The 17,325-nt window shown below is 29.8% G+C and overlaps 3 protein-coding genes across 7 annotated transcripts; 1 reads left to right on the top strand and 2 right to left on the bottom strand.

Annotated features, from left to right (window-relative positions):
* Positions 1–109: 109 nt before the first annotated feature.
* Trxr1 (Thioredoxin reductase 1) lies at positions 110–8,252 on the bottom strand. Of its 3 annotated transcripts, none has more exons than XM_083088863.1 (8): positions 8,034–8,252; positions 2,951–3,174; positions 2,735–2,865; positions 2,396–2,625; positions 2,072–2,286; positions 1,785–1,967; positions 1,070–1,428; positions 110–983 (listed from the first exon to the last, which is right to left on the bottom strand). In XM_083088863.1, the coding sequence occupies exons 1-8, from the start codon at positions 8,239–8,241 to the stop codon at positions 854–856; spliced, it is 1,680 nt and encodes a 559-aa protein (XP_082944989.1). In that variant the 5' UTR covers positions 8,242–8,252; the 3' UTR covers positions 110–853. The 3 variants fall into 3 exon arrangements, with proteins under 3 accessions (XP_082944989.1, XP_082944991.1, XP_082944990.1); XM_083088865.1 differs by lacking the exon at positions 8,034–8,252 and adding an exon at positions 4,958–5,122; XM_083088864.1 differs by lacking the exon at positions 8,034–8,252 and adding an exon at positions 4,457–4,821.
* On the top strand, positions 4,414–13,154 carry Sni (SDR family oxidoreductase sniffer). The gene is made up of 5 exons (XM_083088868.1): positions 4,414–4,866; positions 5,486–5,537; positions 10,205–10,395; positions 11,082–11,234; positions 12,759–13,154. Exons 1-5 carry the CDS (start codon positions 4,738–4,740, stop codon positions 12,981–12,983), a joined length of 750 nt encoding a protein of 249 aa, XP_082944994.1. The 5' UTR covers positions 4,414–4,737; the 3' UTR covers positions 12,984–13,154.
* Positions 10,161–16,378, bottom strand: Bcl7-like (chromatin remodeling complex subunit BCL7B-like protein). Of its 3 annotated transcripts, XM_083088872.1 has the most exons (8): positions 16,057–16,369; positions 15,309–15,384; positions 15,122–15,224; positions 14,877–15,036; positions 12,757–12,888; positions 11,278–11,440; positions 11,092–11,190; positions 10,161–10,386 (listed from the first exon to the last, which is right to left on the bottom strand). In XM_083088872.1, the coding sequence occupies exons 1-4, from the start codon at positions 16,146–16,148 to the stop codon at positions 14,918–14,920; spliced, it is 390 nt and encodes a 129-aa protein (XP_082944998.1). In that variant the 5' UTR covers positions 16,149–16,369; the 3' UTR covers positions 10,161–10,386; positions 11,092–11,190; positions 11,278–11,440; positions 12,757–12,888; positions 14,877–14,917. The 3 variants fall into 3 exon arrangements, with proteins under 3 accessions (XP_082944998.1, XP_082944996.1, XP_082944997.1); XM_083088870.1 differs by having other exon boundaries at positions 15,122–15,384; positions 16,057–16,378; XM_083088871.1 differs by lacking the exon at positions 10,161–10,386 and adding an exon at positions 10,790–10,982 and having other exon boundaries at positions 15,122–15,384; positions 16,057–16,378.
* Between the last annotated feature and the right edge of the window lie 947 nt (positions 16,379–17,325).

Raw genomic sequence — 17,325 nt, 5'->3', positions numbered from 1 at the left:
TAAAACATTCAGTTTACATTTATGATACGATTGATAAAATAGAATTTGTATTTTATTTCCGCGAGAGATAATATTATTAATATTGCAAAAAATAATTGTTTCTCATAAATATGTATAAAATAATATTATATTTTTAATAATTTAATATATTCAGCACATTTAATATTTATACAATAATATATTAATATTTATAATATAATCATTCTTAAAGATTCAGTTTTTGTTACAATAGAAATGCACGTTATATTTGCGAATCTTACTATGAAATAATTATAAATTACAGATAAAAATTTATAAAATTATTAAAAGTACTAACTTTACTCTTTTTCTATTGAAAATTAGAAAATAATAAAATTTAGAGAGAAATTTACAGAGAAATAAATAAACAGAGATAAAAATAAATTTACAATGAATTTTCTTTAGATTGATAAAAACTTATTCATTTTTATTCATACTTTTTTAAAGAAAATTTTGTTTAAACTTACAACAAATGTCAATTGATACAAATATATTATTAACATATTTATTTCCTTTTAGTGTTTAAAATAATTTCTTATATCATTGATGCGTAAGGCGCTTTGTTTCTTGAAAAAATAATATATATAAAAGATCATTGTTAAAAAATGCGATATTACAATTATCATTTCTAGATTCTATTCTATTCGCGCTGCTTATCTTATGCGATATCACGATATTTCAGCATTCTGTATATGACAGACTGAAATACTATTTCAACTGAAAAGGATTAAATCTCGGCTAATATTAGAAAAGAAAACATTATCTTCTAGTAATAGATAATCTATATGTTGAATAATGACACATTATGTACTATGTACATTAATTTAAGAAAAAATTAACTGCAGCAGCTTTGGGGCTTAGGATCCAGGCCTGAACGTTTAGTAATGAATATACGTGTAAACTCCTCTGCTACCGTTGGATGAATTCCCACAGTGGCCTTCAATTTCGGGATTGTTAAGCCACATCTACGAAAATACGACAAAAGTATGCGTTATAACTTTATAATGTAATTTTTTTTTAATAAATTTGTGTGTGTAGATTAAGTACTTACTTAATAGCAGCAGCGAATCCTTGAATCACTTCGCCCGCGTTGGGTCCAACAAAGTGCATACCAAGCACCCTCTGATCACCGCTTCTGAGTGCGACGACCTTCACATAACAATGATCGACGTCCTTCTGGGGAACGAAAAATTCCGTTGGTTTGTAGTACGCATGATAAATCTCTATCTCTTCCTCCCCATGAAGCCCTATCGCCGCTTCTTCACTCAGTCCGACGCATCCATATTCTAAAGGACTAAATACTGTCGTTGCTACATTTATATAATCCATTTGCTCAGTAGAGTTACCGAACAGTCTTCTCGCAAGTAATTTGCCTGCATGTATAGCGACCGGTGTTAATTCGGGTCTTTTCTATAACAAATATTCAAAAATTAGATCACTTATATTAAAATCATCTATCATATTTGTATTTTTTTCTAATTAGCAGTAAAAAAAAATAAAGTTAGTATTTTTAACAATTTTATAAATTTTTGTTTGTATAGTTACTATAGTTATTTGTATTGAATCATTTATTTTATTATTTTCTAATTAGCAGTAAAAAGAAAAATAAAGTTAGTACTTTTAACAATTTTATAAATTTTCGTTTGTATAGTTACTATCGTTTTCATTTCATAGAATATTCACAAGAGAAAAATGTTAAAAATACTTATCATTTAGCTCTTGAAAAATTTTTTCTGCTGTAATATAAAATGTCACAAAAAACTTACATGAAGTACATCGCCAACTGCGTAAATGTTGGGAACATTCGTTTGTTCATTAATTGCTTCAATCTTGTTAGTTTCTGGAACAAGTTTCAACCCGGCATTCTCCGGTTTTAACTCCTCTGTAAGCGCCCGTCGGCCAATAGCAAATAGAACGGTATCATACACGTCTTGATGAATTTGACCATCCTAAAAAAATGCAAATTAAATTACATGTTAATGCAAAGAAACTTATTTGTTCTGTTTCCTTGATATAAATTTCTGTAAATTTGCACAAACACACACACACACACCTTGTCGACCCAGTCAACGAGGAGGCGGCCATCCTCTTGCTTCGCAACTTTCTTAGGCTTTGCCTGATAGATGAAATGCACACCACGTTGTTCCATTTCTTCGGCAACGAGGTTTGCCATTTGTTGATCAAATCCACGCAACACGATCGATCGGACCATTATTGTCGTGTCATAGCCTAAGCCATTAAGAAAACCAGCACACTCTAAGCCAATATCTATTTCATCATTAAAGGAAATATGTATTTGTATATAATTTTATATAATATCTAATAGATGATATATCTGGTAATAAATCATATAAAACTTTGATGAGAGAAAGGATACATCCAGCTCCGACAACAAGAGTCTTGCCTGGAGCACGTTCTAAACTGAAGATATCATCACTACTTATGCCATACTCTAGAGCACCTGGAATATCGGGATATCTAGGTCTACCACCCACTGCGATTAATATGTTTTTAGCTGTAAAAACTTTCTCCTCTCCTTTTTTAGTGACTCCAACTACCGTGTGTGCATCCATGAAATGTCCAAGAGTGTTGAAATAATCCACTTTCCTATATTAATGTAAATAATATTTAAATGTAAAAAAATTAAATAATAGAAATAATAATATAATCAATGAAATAATAAGATTATAGACAGAAAAATTGAAAAACCATTAACTTTGTTCTAAGCTCAACACGAGTGACCCAGTTGACAGATTTAACATGATTTTGTACAGCAGTCTTCAAGGCTTCCCAGTTGATTTTCACAGTCTTAGGATCAGGTAACTGCCAACCAAATGTGGCCGCCTCCTAAAAATCGAACAATTCACATAAATCAGAGACAGAAGTCTTCTTTTGAATTACACTATTGTAATAATTTGAAACGTTTATATACATGAACAGCTTCACCGAGCAATGCGGCTTGATGCATTAATTTTTTTGGTATACATCCCACATTGACACAAGTACCACCTAAGCCCCAAGTGGTCCCAAGAGGAGAGGGAGTCACGTAATCCAAAACTGCCACTTTTGCATTTAATCCTACCGCTTCTTTAGCTGCTGCCAGGCCACCGGATCCTCCACCAATGACCAAGAGGTCATACGTATAGTTCTGTTCCGCTAAAAAGAAACAATAATTATATACTATCACTATGTATGTATAGTAGGAGCCAATAATGTCTTAACATATGAAATTGGTCGCATTCGAGACTAATAATAACTTAATAATAACTAGTCATTATTAATCCCGAATGCGACCAACTTCATATGTTAAGGCATTATTGGCGCCTACTGTACGCATGAAAGATATTTTAACAGAATGAATTCTGAAAAAAAAAATCAAAAACGTCAAAAACGTTAAAACGTTTTCCGTAAACGATATCACAGACATCGCAAAGACGTATCTGTCAAAACTTCCGTGCATTTTTTTCAAACATTCGTCCCTTCGAAATGTCAAATTCAAATGTCAAGTTTAAAATTCTTGGGGGCGCGCGCGAACCAGCGGCGCAACTATTCTTAGGGTGCAGTCCCACGTAGAAGAAAAAGCGGAACGGAAAAGAAGTATAGTGGGGGTAACCAATCAGAACGTTTCTCCAAAAGACATCATACCTAGCGTTCTCGTATGTATGTACATACCTAGCAAATCTAGTCTTTCTTATTCATAAATAAAATTTATAAATTTATTTTTATATAAAATAATAATGTCATCGGTAAATTTTTTATTATAATATAAAATATGTGTGTGTGTGTGTGTTTTATTTTCAGATATATATATTAAATTTTGTAACAATTTATTACACTTAACATTAAATTAGGTGAAAATATATTATTCTGAATAAAATATTTGTTACAATATAAAATGTAATTTTATCATTGTTTCATATAAATAGTTTAGTTTAATTTTATATTTTCACAAAATATAAAAACATAAAATTACACTAAAATAATATATTTCTCTTGTTAAATTTATATTATTATAAAGTTCTTTATTCCATTCCGCTTTTATATGACTGGGTTCCCCATGGAATATATTTTACGCAAAAACGGAAAAAATTCTAACCTAAAATTTACAATAATTCTAAATTAGCTTTGTTTTTTCGTAAATTATATTCCATTTTCCATTTATTATAAAAAGATATTTTTTTACAAAATTGATTATTTTTGTTAACTACAATTCATAAAAAATAATTTTTCACTCTTACTTATTTCCGCTTTTTCCGGTACATGGGGAACCCGGTTATTTAAAATCGGAACAGATATGTCTTTTGGAGAAACGTTCTGATTGGTTACCCCCACTATACTTCTTTTCCGTTCCGCTTTTTCTTCTACGTGGGACTGCACCCTTACATGTGTAACTACATCGTATCGCCGTTATTCTTATCAATATACTCGTTTCACTCACTGCACATGCAGGCCATCGTGCCTCCCCCGTAGACGAGATCGTCGCACTTGACAAGCAACGGATACCAACGCGGTAACCCGAGCAACTTGGCGTGCGCGCCCCGAAGTGACACGAGCCGCGTGAACACCGCTAGAGTCGCCATGATAATCGGCGACATTCACGGCGCGACTCACGGCTTGCGCCACGTGACGTCAGTCGCGTCGCGCCGCGCTAACGGGTGGGAATAAAGGCGCCGCCGGTCGCGCAACGCGTTTTCCGCGGACGGGGGACGAAGAGGCGCGATGAGGTCGATCCTGATCACCGGTTGCAACCGCGGTCTCGGTCTGGGACTGGTGAGGCACCTGGCCGAGAGGTCGTCGCCGCCACCGGATATGATCTTCGCGACCTGCCGTGACGCGAGCGGGGCCTCGGTAAGATTTCGCGGGCGGTTTCGTCATTTCGTTTCGTCGGTTGCACTTTGTATAAAATTCTGAGGGGGCTTGTAATTCCAAGGTCACTTACCAATCGGCGCCATCGCGACTCTCTTTACTCCTAGTGCGAAAGAACGTATTTTGGTTGTACGATGTAATCGATAAAACGTCAAAACGCGTTCCGTGTAATGTCTAAAGACAGCTGTAATTGTACTGACACTGACGCACGTTCTACTCGTTACCATAAGTCCTCATCACCGCCATCTATTATATGTGGCCTTCTCTGAGTTTTCCCCCTCCCTAACTCCTCCCCTCCTTCCTCCACCCTATCTTCCCCCTTCCTCCTCCCTACCCTCCTCCCTTCCTTGATCCCAGCAATTATTGGCGCAATTTTGTAATGAGTCAGCGATGATGACGATGATGATCGACGAGCGATTGCATTCGATCGGTAAATCCTGATGTAATTCGAATGATTCGAACTAACCAAACCGGTCCGAGATTGTTTCTTTATCTCATGTCTCGCCCGCAGTTTCATTGAGATAATGTAACGGGATGTTTTTCACGATCACGCGACTGTTATATTTTAATAAAAGAAAAAAAAATATAAAAATATTTGCAGGAATTGCGAGCACTCGCCGACAAGTCGTCGAACATACATATTATCGAGATAGGTAAGTTGTTAACTTCGTTATTGTTTCATTTCGTTACGTTATTAATATCAAGCGTAACGCGAGAATAGTTATCTTTATTATCGCGATAACATTCTTATTGTCAGAATAATTGCAACTAAATCCGATCCAAGCGTTTGTAAAAGCATCTCGAAACTTCCATTTCTGATTATGAGTCATTGATTAAAAATTATAATAATTATAATAGTTATAATAGTTTTTTTTTTCAAATATAAAAAATACAAATATATGTAATAAAATTTTATGCTCGTGTAAGCAGTTCAAATTAACATTTTGATAAAATTGTAGTTCCATCAAGCTTATCGAGATATTTAGTGTCGAAAATTAATAAATTATCATAGAAACGAAACATTTCATAGAAATGCAACATTTTTCTATAAAGAATTTTAAGAAATTATCTAAAAGAATTTAGATAACTTTTCTCAGATTTAAGTAAAAAAATTCAATCTTAATTTCACATTGTAGATATTATTTTATTCAATCTTAACATTCCACATTGTAGATATTACTTTATATAAAGAATGATTACAAAAAAATGTATCAAAGTATTGCTACGTAATGTTATTCCATTTTTGGAATATATATTTTAGTAAATTTGGTAATTTTGGAATATATATTTAAGTCGAAAACCTCGTCTGTGAGTTTTTACAGTAATAAATAAATAAATAAATAAATAAATATATATATATATATATATATATATATATATATATATATATATATATAGTTATTAAAATTATTTATAATTATTCATATTTTAATTTTTCAAGTTTTTTATATGAATATTGCATTCATTTTTATATTTTTTATCTATAGTAAATAAACATTGCATTTTTAATGGAGACGTGGTTTGAAAACAATATACAGGGTGTCTCATTTTAAAAGTTCCACCCTCATAACTTTTCAGGATCAACGTTTAAAGGAAAACGACTCGGATAAAAGTTGTAGGGAACAAAGGGGGCTATCTAATAGTGACCTTGGATTCAACATTGAAGGTCATTTTCAAGGTCATTTGAAGGTCCACTTCCGTTTTTTAAATAGGAACCCCTATTTTTTATTACTTATTCTTGTAGCTTATCTCGAGAGCTTTCCAAAACACTATAATAAAGTATTTCTTCATTCAGTACTTTTCGAGTTATGAGGCTTGAAATAATTTCTTAATTTTACATAAACTGTAAAATATCTAGTAAAATATTCATTTTTCGATTACCTTACCTTAATACTTTTACAATACTTGTACAAAATAATGAGAGGAATCAATTGGTGTAAAGAAAACACATAGTTATTTTGAAGAAAAAATATGTAATTTGCAATTAACAATTCCATATTTTTTCTTAAAAACAACTGTATGATTTCTTTACACCAATTGATTCCTCTCATTATTTTGTACATAAAAGTATTAAGGTAAGATAATCGAAAAATGAATATTTTACTAGATATTTTATGGTTTATATAAAATTAAGAAATTATTTCAAACCTCATAACTCGAAAAGTACTGAATGAAGAAATACTTTATTATAGTGTTTTGGAAAGCTCTCGAGATAAGCTACAAGAATAAGTAACAAAAAATAGGGGTTTCCATTTAAAAAACGGAAGTTGACCTTCAAATGACCTTGAAAATGACCTTTAATGTTGAATCCAACGTCACTATTAGATAGCCCCCTTTGTTCCCTACAACTTTTATCCGAGTCGTTTTCCTTCAAACGTTGATCCTGAAAAGTTATGAGGGTGGAACTTTTAAAATGGGACACCCTGTATATAAATTATATAAGAATGTACATTTCAATGCATTTTTTAAAATGTGCATCTTTTGACTGGAAAATTGACTTATATGACAATTAATTTTCGACTTAAATTATTGGAGTATATCCCAAAAGTAAAATGACATTTTTGACTGTATTGCCACGCTTTAATAATTTATATATATATATATAGTGTCAAACATTTATAATGTTAATGACAAATCTCGTAACATGCACTTCTGAAAAAATATTTTAGACAAAATTTGTTTGGTACCAATGTATACACACATATGAAAATATCATGAAACAAATGATCTGTCTTTATAATCGATTATTTCGAAAAATTAGTATTTAATCGAAAAAATACTCCGAAGCAAAAAAATTGTTTTTACTCTTTCTCTTTACATAAAACAATAAAAAAATAGGAATTTTTTTCCATTAAAAAAAAATTAAGTTGGCCTTTTGTTTTATTTACAGTAAAGTCATCTATAATAAAACTAATAGTTCAATATCGAACAATCTTGTAAAAAAAATTTTTTCATAAGATACATATTTTAATAAGATATTTGTCAATAACATTATAAATGCTTCACCCTGTATACTATATATGTACACAATAAAACAATATACAATCTACATAAACAAAATGAAGTTGATTCGAGTATAAAAACATTGTAAAGTGTTAGGAAATATTTTGAGAGAATTACTATATTATTATTATATATTAATATCTTACTTAATATGGGAGTAATATTCCTCTGTCGATTTTCCACTTCGTTCTTTACACCATTCATCACTTTATCTCGCATTTTATTTTTTATTTTGTTCTCTTCGATTTCTCGATCGGAATCAGAGTCTATAGTTTGCGACTTTTCCCGACATATCGAAAACCACGTTTTCGCCTTGTTTGCTCGATGGGCTCTCATATCTATGATATGAGACATACGCACTTGCGCGATGAAGAGAAAAAGAGGAATTCCAGAGCGCTATGATGACATGTCGCAAATGTTTCTATTGTAGAAAAAAAGCATGGAGTATTGTCGGAATTATATCGATCGATATGTACTGATATCGATGTCTGATATCATCTAATTTTCTATTTTAAAAGATCGCGCTTTTCCTGTGCGCGATAAGAAAATTATATTGTTTGTCAGGGCATGACATGATTGTTTCTTTGCGATAATGATAATTGTATAATTTAAAAAATTGAATGATTCATGGAGAAATATCTCTTGCATCATACACTATTTTCGTCTTAGAATATTTTGTGGAGTAATATATTCAATGAAATAATAATATAATAAATATAACATATAAATATATTCTTCTTGCATAACATTTGTAAACCAAAAGCATTTATATTTATTTCTTTAAGTTTTCAACATTTTTAATTATTGCGGCTCTTTGTGCTTAATTATGCAGTTATTGCAACATGATTAAATATAATAATATATAATTTATGTATTAATAATATATATTAATAATTTATAATTTAAAAACACGAATACAAAAAAAAACTTACAAAAAAAAACAAGAATAAGACTAGTCAAGTTGTTTATTTGAATATGATTTCGATTTCCCAATTGTTTTATCACATCATAATATTGAAAAATTTGCAACTAAAGCTATAAAAAATGTATTTTGTCATAACTATGGTATATGACATATTGAGTAAGTTTTATTGCAATCACAAATAAATATGTTCTTAAACCTTTCAATTCTAATATCATTTATAATTCAATTATAATTAATAAGATATTCATAATTAAATATAATATTCATAATTAAATATATGGTCTGTTGCGAATTAGATTATTGAAGATCTATATCAAATAGTTGCTAATTATGTTTATTTAATGTTATTATTTTTTTAAAAGTTAAGATTTTTTGGAATATGAATTTTCAATAGAAGTCAAAATTTAAAAAGTCAAAATTTAAAAAATGTTTGTGAATTTTCGTAAAAATTTATATATACGTACATACATACACACATATGTAACAGGTTATACCATTTTACGAGATATTTTATAGTTTACGTTAAATTATGTCAATCTAAAGTGTAAAATATTACGTAAACTATTCAATTTTTGCTATCCTACTCTTATAACTTTTTACGTGGAATATTGTGAGGAATCGATTTATATAGACATATTAGAATAATTCCATTAAAAAAACTAGGTTGACTTTCACATGGCCTCACATCTACACCTGAAGTCAAATTAATATTCCTATCTTTTTTCCCCCTCTAAACCCTTCAACTTTTACTTGAAACAATTTTTTTTTTAAATCTGCAGTGAACTGTATATTAAGTGCAGCAATGCTTAATGATTAATACTGTAAATATTGAAATATTAAATTTTTTTTTAATTTTAGTAATTCCTGCAAACTCAATCTAAATATTAGAAATTTTTTTTTATTTCAAGGATAGAAAACTGCAAAAATTTCTGGAAAGAATTCTTTTCTTTTTGCTAATTTTGTCAATAAATTTTTTTTCTTTCAGTTTAATTGATAAAGATTTTATTAAGAAAGATAATTTTTTATCTCGATATTTTACGAATGAAAAGCCTAATTGTGGCAAAATAAAAAAGCTTGTTTTTATCATTCTATATTTCATAGCAAACAAACTTTTTTGCAACTTTAAGCATTCTTTTTTTCTTAAATTAATATAGAAACTACTATCAAAAAGTAATTTTATTTATATTTAAATTTATTTATATTTTATTTGTTAAGCCAGTGACGAAAAAAAAAATTTTTTTCTGCATCCATTTTATCAAAAATTTGAGATTCAGTTAATTGTAATAAAGTTCAAATAAATCATGTTTCAATACATTATGAACATTTCTTCTCACAAACGTAAGTTTAATATTGATTGTTTGTAAAATATGTTTTACTCCTTTTTTTTCTCAGATTTAACGGACACGGATGGCTACAAAAGAATCGTAGATACAGTCAGTGAAAAAGTAAATGGTGCCGGTCTCAACGTTCTTTTTAACAACGCTGGTATTTCCAGCAAGTTCACACGTCTCGGCCTTGTGAAGAAACAGCAAATTATAGATGCTTTTCTAGTAAATACCGTCGCACCTATTATGCTTACAAAAGTATGCTTATATTTTATATTCATTAATATTGAATTCAATTGAACTGCTTTATTGACTTGCTTTATACAGGGTGTCCAATTTTAATGTCCCACCCCAAATAACTTTCTTATTTTTAATTTTAGAAAAAGATGTTTCAGACAAAAGTTCAATTGGTGTAAAGAAAACATAGTTATTTTTAAGAAAAAATGTGTAATTGTTAATTGCAAATTACATATTTTTTCTTCGTAACAACTATGTGTTTCCTTTACACCAATTGATTCCTCTCATTATTTTGTACATAAAAGTATTAAGGTAAGATAATCGAAAAATGAATATTTTATAAGATATTTTTTACGGTTTATGTAAAATTAAGAAATGATTTCAAGCCTTATAACTCAAAAAGTACTTGAGGGAAAAATATTTTATTATAGTGTTTTGGAAAGCCCTCGAGATAAGCTACAAGAATATGCAATAAAAAATAGGAGGTTCCATTTAAAAAATTGACGGTGACCTTCACGTGACCTTGAAGCAACTATTCAAGGTCAAACTAATGACACCACCTTATGTCCCCCTTGAAACCATACAACTTTTGTCTGAAACATCTTTTTCTAAAATAAAAAATAAGAAAGTTATTTGGGGTGGGACATTAAAATGGGACACCCTGTATACATGTATAATAGAAACATTCGTATAATAATTGATTCAAGGCTTTCTTACCACTATTGAAAGTGGCTGCGAAAAATGCCAAGGACAAAACTGAGTTAAGCGTAAGAAGAGCAGCTGTCATCAATATGACTTCTATTTTAGGTAGCATTACTGAAAATAACGACGGTGGTTTTTATCCCTACAGATGTAGTAAGGTAGGACTTTAGGATTTAAAATATCCATATTATACATACATACATGTGATCATCACGAAAAAAATGTTCAAAAATTTCGAATCTTGTTAAAGCTAGAATACCATAGAAGTTATCCACGAGTCAACAACCAACATTAATTCCTTTTACATCTTGACCATATTCCTTTTATATCTTGACCATATTCCATTTTTTATGTTTTTATATTGCTGAAAAAAGTTCAACAAAACAGAATTGTTTGTATTATTGTATTATTTTGCGTTATTATTTTTATGCGATTCGTGATATGTTTGTTTTTAGTCATAACTATTATTTTTGTAATTCACTAAAATTTGCGTCAATTGCTTATAATTTTTGATTTAATATATTACATATATAAGATGGGCCATTTTAATTCGTCCACTCAAATATCTCCAAACCTGTAAGTTTTAGAAGAAAACTTTTTAGAAAAAAGTTGTTTGGTTCTGAAGGGGACAGAAGATAGGAATATTAGTTAGACCTTGGGTGGCGTTGTTAAGGTCATATCAAGGTCACATTGAATTTTTTAAATTGAAACCCCTATTTTTTATTGCATATTCTTGTAGCTTATCTCGGGAGCTTTCCAAAACACTATAATAAAGTATTTTTTCATTGAGTACTATTCGAATTATGGCTTAAGTAATATCTTAAAGTAATATCTTAATTTTATATAAACCATAAAATATCTAGTAAAATATTCATTTTTTTATTATCTTACCTTAATACTTTTATGTACAAAATAATAAGAGGAATCAATTGGTGTAAAGAAAATACATAATTGTTTCGAAGAAAAAATATGTAATTTGCAATTAACAATTACATATTTTTTCTTAAAAACAACTGTGTGTTTTCTTTACACCAATTAGTTCCTCTCATTATTTTGTACATAAAAGTATTAAGGTAAAATAATCGAAAAATGAATATTTTACTAGATATTTTATGGTTTATGTAAAATTAAGAAATTATTTCAAGCCTCATAACTCGAAAAGTACTCAATGAAAAAATACTTTATTATAGTGTTTTGGAAAGCTTCCGAGATAAGCTACAAGAATATGCAATAAAAAATAGGGGTTTCAATTTAAAAAATTCAATGTGACCTTGATATGACCTTAACAACGCCACCCAAGGTCTAACTAATATTCCTATCTTCTGTCCCCTTCAGAACCAAACAACTTTTTTCTAAAAAGTTTTCTTCTAAAACTTACAGATTTGGAGATATTTGAGTGGACGGATTAAAATGGCCCACCCTGTATACATATCTATTTATTTCTCACTTATTTATATATATATATATATATATATATAGTCTGGGACCTTATCTCCTTAAAATTCATAATATGGATTCAATAAAATTTGTATCTTCTTATTAAAATCTACAAATTCTGTAATCTTGCAAAATTAAAAAAATTGTACTATTATCAAATAGTGGCGGCAATATATTTTATATCACATGTGAAACATTTGAAATCTAAAAAAGTAAATATACCTTATCTAATCTTATACATACAGGCGGCACTTAACGCGGCGACCAAATCGATGAGTATCGACTTAAAAGCAGATGGGATTTTGGTGACATGTTTGCATCCTGGATGGGTACGCACTGATCTAGGTGGCAATAACGCTCCAATGGACATCGATACTAGCGTTAATAATATTTTAAATACCTTAAACTCATTGACAGAAAGGCATACTGGTTGTTTTGTCCAATATGATGGTAAAATACTTCCTTGGTAATAAGGTCAAATAAAATGTTTACTCAAATAAAATATTTTTTATACATAATATACTTTTATAATGTGTTTAATAAAAGATTTAAATAATTTAAATAATATTAAATATACATTATACGCTTTCTTGTAAAAGTTTGTCAAACAAATAAAAATTTATCTCAAGATGTTTAAATTATAGCTTGATATTTTTCACTAAATAACTTTATATGTATATATGTATACATATATATACTATAATTTTTTTATACTCTAACTGAAATATTTGTTATAAACGCTAGTGTGAATAATCTTTGTACAAAGCTTAAAAAACGAATGTATCACAACTTTTTCATAAACGATGTATAGTACGCATTGATCAAAAGGTCATTCAACTATTTTATTTGTATGAGTTCAAGCTTATTTTGTACATGTCACGGTGCTATAATGCAAAGGAATGCACATTTTTCTATAGTATCAATAGATAAAAGAAAAAATGATATTCGCTATATATACAATGACTTTTCACAACTTGTCAAAAGTATAAATGTGTTCAGACATAAAATGTATATGTACTTATGTATTTTTACATCAGCAGTTAATTTATAGTAAAAATAATTTTAATATTCCAGTAATTTTTGCTAAATATCATCTGGTATAGCAATATATCATTACAGTCAGAAAAATAAAAATTTTAAAATCAAAAGAAAAAAAATATGTAATATATTGTTCAACATTGTTACATAATTGCACATATACAGGGTGTCTCATTTTAAAGTTTACAGTGCTATATCTCGCAAACCAATGATTTTAGAGAAAAATGTTTTAAACAGAAGTTGTTTGACTCGAAGGGGGACATAAGATGATGCCATTGGTTTGACCTTGGATAATTGTTTGACAGTCACTTGAAGGTCACCTTTAATTTTTTAAACAGAACTCCCTATTTTTTATTGCTTATTCTTATAGCTTATTTCGAGAGTTTTCCAAAACACTATAATAAAGTATTTTTTCATTGAATATTTTTCGAGTTATAAGACTTGAAATAATTTCTTAATTTTAATCATAAAATCATAAATCATAAAATATCTAGTAAAATATTCATTTTTCGATTATCTTATCTGAATACTTTTATGTACAAAATAATGAGAGGAATCAATTGGTGTGAAGAAAAAACATAGTTGTTTTTAAAAAGAATATGTAATTGTTAATTGCAAATTACATATTTTTTTTTTCGAAACAACTATGTGTTTAACTATGGTTTATGTAAAATTAAGAAATTTTGAACCTCATAACTCGAAAAGTACTCAATGAAAAAATACTTTATTATAGCGTTTTGAAAAGCTCTCGAGGTAATCTATAAGAATATGTAATGAAAAATGGGAGTTTCCATTTAATAACTTGAAGGTGACTTTCAAGAAACCTGCAAACGACAAGATCAAACTAATGACACCATATTATGTCCCCCTTGAAACCATGCAACTTTTGTCTGTGCTATCAATTTTTATTTTTTCTGACTTTTCAAGATTATGTTTATTCAAGATTCATGTAATCTTGCAATAATTTGGAAAAATTATATAAAAATTCGAATTTTTTCTTTTAATAAATGGATTGAGCATTTCCCAATATTTATCTATCCAATTAGTGAATTATTACTTGTAATTCCTAAATTCAATGGAGAAATTTATAATAAATCCAAATATAAAAAAATAATCTTCATTATACATAATTCAGAACGTTTCATAATATTAATATTATTTATATGTATATAATTATATATGTGTATATATTATCTAGATTTCACACTAAATTTGGATGAAACAAAAATCTTTTTGCAATTCATCCATGTCAAGAGGTATGATTTAACACAAAATTATCGAGTGCAAATTTACAAAAGAGATAGTGATTCCTAAATATATCAAACCGTATATGACAGTGGTGTTGATGTTGATTACAAATCAAACATTAGTCAGTCTTTAATCTCTTAGGTGCAGATTCGCTATTTTGCGAATTGGAATCCTCCGAGAAACCCAAATGTGCAGAAAAATCTGTTAGTCCTTGGGAATCACTAACAGTGGAAAAACCTAGGAAAGAAAATCATTGTTTTATTAATCAGCAATAATAACAAGTTTCTCTCAAATTAAAGCCAACTATTAAAGACAAACTTACATGTATTGGAATCTTCTGTAAGTCCAAAATTAGAATTTGATGAATCTACTCCTTTTCTTGGTAAACCATTCTCCTTATCAGAAACAGTTTTATTTTTTTTCTTCTGTAACGTAAAACATTTACTCTTGTAATTATTTGTTTTTATTAACATAATTTTACTGTTGGCTGAAATTATTTTCTTACATACCTGATCAAGAGTCGAAATTGGAACCCATTTGTATATTTTCATAGTTGTCTCTCCTATAGTAACCCATTTCTTTTCCCTATAATATACAGTCAGGATTCTAACTATATTTATAATTATATTTATTCTTATATGAATAATAATAACATTAACAGAAGATGAAAGAAAAGCATTGGCTATTTTTCATAGCAAAATAGAATATATTTTTATACATTTGTTCTTGAATAATGTAACGAAGAAATATTACATACACATAAATATATGTCAAAAATTGTAACATGTGAAACAATGGAAAATAAACTATTATACAGGGTGTCCCATTTTAATGTCCCACCCCAAATAACTTTCTTATTTTTAATTTTAGAAAAAGATGTTTCAGACAAAAATTGTATGGTTTCAAGGGGGACATGTCTGAAACATCTTTTTCTAAAATTAAAAATAAGAAAGTTATTTGGGGTGGGACATTAAAATGGGACACCCTGTATACAAAGCATAGTGTTATAAAGTAATCAAGTAATATTTACTTTCAACAATTAGATTCATAAGATATGATATTATTTACTACGATCTCTTACTCAGGAACAAGTACTTCAACTTTAAATTATATTTTAATTTTTGTTCCATAAAAAAAAAATAAAGACAAAATTTTTCTCTCATATTATCTTTTGAGCGAATGAAGACAAGTGACAAACGCAAGAACCGACAATTCTGTCTCTCTCTGAAGCTATACAGCTCTTAGAGAAATACTCACCAGTGACGAACTTTATCAACTACCTGCATCACACGTTTAATATCATCCTTGGCACGACTACGGGTCTCTGCGCGCACTGACCGCGACATCATATTATTGTTTCTCGCGCGATTAAATCACCGGTAATCGATTATTGCACCAGTCACTGCACCAAAAACACCGGGACATTCGTGACGCGCGAGTAAAGTGGACAGGTTAGAAAAGTGACAAGAAGCTACGAATACCGATTGCTTCTTGCTCGTATGCATATATGAATCAACACTACTCCATCACGCATCAAAGTAGATACATGCACATGCAGATCGAATACGCTTGCGCCTTGTGTCTTGATGGTTCGCGCATAGACATAATAGTATATCTAGACCATTAAACTGTTCTTCTTCCTTAAATTAATTGGCTGGGATTCGATTGACTATGGTCCATATTCTGAATCCTCTTTTATCGATAAAAGTGCCTCTAAAAGTGGCTTATAGCCAATCTGAAGGCTAAGGTCCATATTCTGAATCCTCTTTTATTGATAAAAGTGCCTTTAAAAGTGGCTTATAAGTGACTTATAAGCCTTCTGATTGGCTGTAAGCCACTTTTGGAAGCACATAAAATTGCATAAGTGCATAACCATAAGCATAAGAAAATTGATTGGTCCACAAATATATGCATAAGAAAATGAACCGATCAATTTTCTTATGCTTATGGTTATGCGTTCCTGCAATTTTATGTGCTTCCACCTTTATAAGCCACTTTTAGAGGCACTTTTATCGATAAAAGAGGATTCAGAATATGGACCTACGTCGCCAATTGGCCAATTCAAAATAGGACTCTCTGATTGGTCAATCGTTGCTGGTTACCCTAGGCACAGGTCGATATAATTGGCTGTGATCAAACGAGGCACTCTAGAAGTCTGCCTTCAGACAATGGTCCATATTCTGAATCCTCTTTTATCGATAAAAGTGCCTCTAAAAGTGGCTTAGGGTGCTGTCACATGGCAGTCGGAATTTCGGAAAACGGAATCTCGGAAAAGTATTAGTACTAGGATCAACCAATCAGAATTATTTGGAGAAATTTTAACTTAGACCCATATTCTGAATCCTCTTTTATCGATAAAAGTGCCTCTAAAGTGGCATATAAACCTTCTGATTGGCTACAGGCTTTTAGGAGCACTTTTATCGATAAAAGAGGATTCAGAATATGGGCCTTTACGTTTAATGAAAATTAACCGGGATTGAATTTTTATCTTTATAAGAAAAATTTTATTGTTAATAAATAATTGTT

This window comes from Camponotus vicinus, unplaced genomic scaffold, assembly GCF_025532165.1.
Source record: "Camponotus vicinus isolate PSW18456_S1 unplaced genomic scaffold, iyCamVici1.0 SCAF_14, whole genome shotgun sequence".
Lineage (NCBI taxonomy): Eukaryota > Metazoa > Arthropoda > Insecta > Hymenoptera > Formicidae > Camponotus > Camponotus vicinus.
Note: the sequence above shows the minus strand (reverse complement) of the source record. Positions and strands in the feature narration are given on the sequence as shown.